Source organism: Pygocentrus nattereri, chromosome 10 (genome assembly GCF_015220715.1).
Source record: "Pygocentrus nattereri isolate fPygNat1 chromosome 10, fPygNat1.pri, whole genome shotgun sequence".
Taxonomy (NCBI): domain Eukaryota; kingdom Metazoa; phylum Chordata; class Actinopteri; order Characiformes; family Serrasalmidae; genus Pygocentrus; species Pygocentrus nattereri.
Window position 1 is genome coordinate 33,801,805 of NC_051220.1, and position 6,000 is coordinate 33,807,804.

The window sequence follows — 6,000 nt, forward strand, 5'->3', positions numbered from 1 at the left end:
TTTCTCTTGACTGAAGTTTCCATAGTCTAGTTCACTGGTTGTTGATGTATAAACTATGAGCACCATAGGCTTCTCTTGTTGCTGTCGGAACCAATACATGTGAAAGTAAAAGCCTCCTTTATCATGGTTGCAGGTAATTTCAGCATATTTTCCCTTCTGAGCCCAGAGTATTCTGGAGGTTTGAGTAACACCACTGTCTCCTGCAAAAACTAAAAAAAATGATAAAATTGACTGAAAACATGCAAAGTATTACAGACTTCATATACTTTATAATACCTGAGGTCCACCACAGTGAGAGAGTCAAGATGATGATAACACTGATCATACTGAATTGCACTAATGAGTGAGTGAGGAGGAACTCAGGCGTGGCTGCAAGTGAAACATCCTGTTAAAGAACACATTAAGGAAATGACACAAAAATAATGCATACACCCTTTTTTAACATTCTCAACTTGGAATATTTCTCTTTGTTCCTTGTCTTCACCTTTATCCTTCAGTCAGATCATAATGGATCTCCTTTAAACTCCAATGCTGAAATCTGATTTTAAAGCAGTAATTAAGATGTTAGAAACAAACACAGCTGTAGTGAACATGCCTGGGAAAGGATATATGGATACATGGTTATCCTCCCCGCACACACAGGGAGGAGGATGGTTAGAGATGCATATGATTGTTCAAGAATAATGATGGGAGATTTTAAGAAGATTTGCAGAAGAACCTGCATTTTATTTTATAAGAGCAATAATACACCTCCTCCATTCTAACAAAATATTTGGTAGATGGACCAGAAGACTTTTGTTGTGGCCGTTACAGTCTCCAGACCTAAACCCCATTGGAAATGGGATGAACTGAAGAAGAGAGTCCAGAAAAGAGGACCTAGGAACCACAAGCATCTGGAGAGATTTTGTATTAAGGAGTGGACTCTGTAATCTTCAGTCTCTGCAGGAATTATAGGAGTAGAGCAATTGCTGTTATAATGACATACACTGGTTTGGTTAAAATGCACAAACATATGCACACACACACACACACACACACACACACACACACACACACACACACACATATATATATATATATATATATATATATATACATACACATATATTGCTGCTGTCGGAACAAAACCTTTCAGGTTTTCACATAATTCGAAAATGCCTGTTGTCCTTTACATTTTGCGTACATTTCATGATGAATGGACCAAAAGAAATGGGAAACAAACTGGAAAAAAGTCTGGTTCCTTTGACTTACATTAGAAGTAAAATGATTTTTTCCTTCTCCTATAAAGTTCTCATTTTGAAGATACGATATATAATTTACATAAATGTAATATTTTTCTCATTTTAGTATGAGACTAATCTAATTAGTCATCAGTGATCATAGTGTAGAATTGGTAAGACATTTATAAACTTCACAGATTCTCTATGATTATTAAAGAGGTCAGCGGGAGTTTAAAAGTAGTTGTGCTAAAGAGGACTAAAGTGCTTAATTTGAAAAAGAGTAAAGAGGATGAGAACTTTTTTTGTGTGTGAAACACTGATATAAATCTTGAAGTCTAGTCAGTCACATTCTAATTTAAAGATTCACACAATCGGTGTGGGGAATCTCCCTCTAAATTATGTCAGAGTAGTTTAATCTTAGGAATGTCTTTCTGACTCCTATGTTGCAAAGGTGTTTTTGAGCCATTCAATACAAGCTGTAAGGCTGTTCTCTGTACTGGCACCCAGATGGTATAATCGTTTGGTTAGGGATGAGCACACCTCTATGTATATAGTTATCAGCACTGTTTCTGCCAGTGTCTTGTGAATATTTATTGCCTGTTTAGGCTAAGCATACATTTTCCATGTAGACATCAGTGCACTTTTGTGGATAAGAGCACCCAGTAAAATGTGATAAATATGAAGGTAACTGTAGCAAAACCAGTTTTAATAATTACTTTAGGGGGGTAAGAACAATTGCACAATTTTGCATTGATTATAGTATTCCAAACGGCATTTCATGGTTCAAAATATTGATTCAAATTTCCCAAAGGCTGAATGTTAAAAGAAAAAAATCCTACAAAGATTTCAATTTATCTTCAATGTATTTGTGTGTAATATAATTTGATTAATGCTAGAATAGGAATGTATACTCGTATGCAAAAGTTTGGGGTAACCTTTCACTCAAATTCTCAAATTTCATGTTTTGTTGATTTTCCAAGTGAAAATAAGTTAACACATCCTCTACAGAGAACACACTTCTACACATTTTAATTCACAAGTACTGCTTATTTGTTTGTATCTTCAGTAAAGCTGGAAGTGTGAGCTTTTTGTAGAAGAGGGAGGGTGCTTGGAGTCACTGTGCTTCTTTTGCTGCACAGTAGTACACAGCACTGTCTTCAGCTGCTCTCAGTTTGAACAGATGAAGAGTAGAGTGTTTCATACCATCTCCAGAAACATTAAAGCGACCCTCGAAAGAGCTTTCAGTTTTTGGACTTGTATAAGATACATATCCAATAAGTTTCAGAGAAGTGTCTCCAATAGATTGTTGATAACATGATATCATATCAAAGGATGGGACACTATGATTGCAGTTCAGTTCACGATATTCTCCTGGATTAATGAACAGGTCAGAGGGATACTGAGGCACATCATACTTTTGTCCTAGAAAAGAGAGACAAGGCGTTTTAGTGTGCAGTCTTGTATAACACAATATTTTGTTCTGCAGTGCTGTATGAAAAGCTTACCTGACACTAAGTGCAACACAATCAGAATGATAAAGATCTGTCTTGTGCTGAACATCTCTATTTCAGAAATATGTGGACCTGTTTATGGTTAAGGAATATCCTCATGACATTAATGATTAATATTGTTGCAAACCTCTACTAGTAAGAGAATAAGTACAGTGTGGTCCCTCAGAGTTGCTCAAAAAAATGAGGAGGAGCATACTCAGTCTGTTACAATAACATCAGATTGTTCACATCATGGGAAGGCAGAGATGTTTAGGTCTCTCCCACAGCAATTGTCAGCATATTAACATGTCATTATATGTAATATTTTTATTGCATGTAAATTTGACTAATCTTGCATAGCAGTTGATGAGTTTTCAGTATAATTCTAATACTAAATCAAAATGACTAGATAACTATCACATTCTGTGATATTTTCCTACAAAATATAAGGCATCAATTCAAAAATAACAGTCACTATTATGTACAATGAGGTTTTAAAGTTTGAAGTGAATTTAGAAACCTAGTAAATGCAAACTAGGTGCTCTCATAATCTAAATCAAGTTATTCACTGACTATAATCTGTAAATAAAATGTCAGTTTAATCTGTAACTGAGATATATTCAGTGGCATAGCACCTGCATATGGGCCCATACATTAGGAGGCTCATGAGCTCTGCTTTTTTATTTTATCAATGCATAATCGTCCAAGCTCTGCCTGATTTTTTAACCTGTGACTGCTTAGCACTCAGTGCTCTCCAGTCAAACCTTCAGTTTCTTTGGCATGCTAGTGCTTCTTGTAGATATATTTTAAAAACATGTGCCTGGCAGACACACTATACATTGAGTCCCCCCCACACCCCTTTTCAAAGCCAGAAACAAATAAAAATGAAGGTCAGCACTGGACTTGCCAGTGTGTTAAAGTCATTTATCCCCTTGAAATCCCAGGCTTATTACATAAGGTTTATTTTTCAGTATCTACAGGAAGATATACTTAGATTATAGAAATATGTAATAAAACTTGGCCAGCTGGTGGGCCCTGGCAATTAAGAAAGGGCTTGTTAAAATCCTGCTCCCTTTTGGGTTTTACTTTGGTTTTGATATGATAATAGGAGGAAAAGGAAATAGTTGAACTCCCTCTAAACTGGCTCTGAATGTTATCCTCTTTGTAGGATTAATTACAATACGCTAATACTAAAAACTGAAGCAACCAATATATGCATATTTAGTATATTGCAATATCTTTACCTCACCCTGTGATAAACTTGAATTAAGCAGGGTTCCCGTCCAAAAGATTGTCATACAAGCCTGAGTATGACGTTACGCCACTGGATGTGCTTATAATCGCAGGGAACGCTAATGTTGACTTGCTATATTGGAAGCTAATGACAATCTCTCAATCAGCAAGAAGTGTAGATGTACTAAATTATACTTTACCCTAGCAATTCAGATTTATTGTGATACATTGCCCCCTTCAGGTGTTCTCCGTTTCTCCTCTTGCCTGTGATACATATGCACAGAGTATGTTTTTGTACAGCCTCTCCCTGTGGTGATGACACTGTGTTTACTCACTGCACAGAAATAAATAGCACTGTCAGTAGAATCCAGATCGTTCACTGTTAATGATCCACTCTCAACAGCTGTTTTGTTTGCTGAGTATTTCTCCTTATTAAAACCTTCTTCAAACTCTGACTGTTTGATATAGGTGGCTGTGAGGACAATAAGCTTCATAGACTCTCCTTGGCGCTGATGGAACCAGTACATCTGATTGTAATCTACTCCCTTTGTGTGTTTGCAGTGAATTGTGGCTGAACGGCCCTTTTCAGCCCAGATTACGTTGGGCTGAATGACATCTTTTGCCTCTGCAGCACCTGTGAATAAACAGTGAATCAAGCTTTACCGAACAGATATTGCTCCTGTGTTTATTGCTCTGTTGTGAATAATAAGCCTATGTATTATTCAGCAGTAGAATTACCTAAATGGTTGTCATGCAAGTACTTCAGAGCATTTTTTGGTTACCTTGGATCCAGTACAGTGACTGAAGCAGTATTATAATGGGTCTGATCATGTTGAATCTTGCTGTCCAAAATTAATTAAAGTGGCATAACATAAATTCTAGTTGTGGATACAATATATGACATCATTTGGTTTACTCCCACTTTCAGATGGTGGAAGAAAATGTGACTGCTTCACACAAGCAGACTTCATGCAATCATGCCTTGTTTGCTGATCATTATTTACACTACTGTTAATGAGAGAAACAGTGTCTTAAAATAAAGAAAAAATGTTTTTTATAACATAACCTAGACAAAAAAAGTAAGTGATATATTTTGCTCATTAAAGTGCCAGCAGCTCAAAAATGAGATGGTGAGTAAATTCATGATGGTCATCAAGAAAAAGAAGATGTCCTTCAGGCTAAAGCAAATTTCACACTTAATATGACTTGTTTAGTGTTTAGAGAGATTTTACCCATATCCCCCAACTTCTTTAATACATGAATGAAACTATAGCTCCATCTACAGGCCCATTGTACTGGCATGCATTGTTCTTGGACAAATTGTTCATTGTTGAATTGGGCTAATAGCAAAATTTAAGAATTTAAATTTAAATTTTAAGCTTTAGGAGAATTGTTCCCTCTATAAAAGTTCATCACCTAAAAAAAATACTCTCAAAAGTTTTATCTGCTTCATGTTTATAAAATGTTACACTGTTGACCACTTTCAGTAATTTTCTTTTTATATTATATATGATATAAGAAATATTAATCCTAAATTATTAATATTAATTATTAATACTACCTTTATTAGGGAAAAATATATATTCAAAAACTAATTGTATTCAAATTTGTTAATTGATATTTGGTTAATGGATATATATGGACAATATTTTTGAATGCAATTCTTCACTTTAACCCATTGGTCTGTACTTTGTTTATGCAGCCTTAAACTATAAAAACCTTAGAAAAACTTAAACAGTCTAGACAGAAAAAAATGATATCTGTAGAGAAGGATTAAGAAAAGGAGACAAGGGTGGTCATGTTCTGAAAATGTGTTTGGTGCTCTTATTTGGATCTTGAACATTAAGGTAAATTATCTTCCGTGGATCTTTAAATCTTTCAAAGGGATAGAGTCTTATATTACCTGTAAGAGTGGTGCTCATTCTTTTATTCTGTGTCAGCAACCGCATCTACTGCTAGATTATCATAGAGCTCTTACAATGTGAAAAGATGCAAAACACCAACATAGGAGAGGCAGTGAAATTGCACGACCGTGATCAGGTCAGCGCATAGTGTTT

The 6,000-nt window shown here is 35.5% G+C and overlaps 1 gene segment (V, D, J or C); it reads right to left on the reverse strand.

Moving 5' to 3' along the window:
- Positions 1-4,158: 4,158 nt before the first annotated feature.
- LOC119264158 lies at positions 4,159-4,780 on the reverse strand. The segment is given in 2 exon segments: positions 4,159-4,577; positions 4,726-4,780. Coding segments are annotated over 2 exon segments (468 nt in total).
- Positions 4,781-6,000: the final 1,220 nt, after the last annotated feature.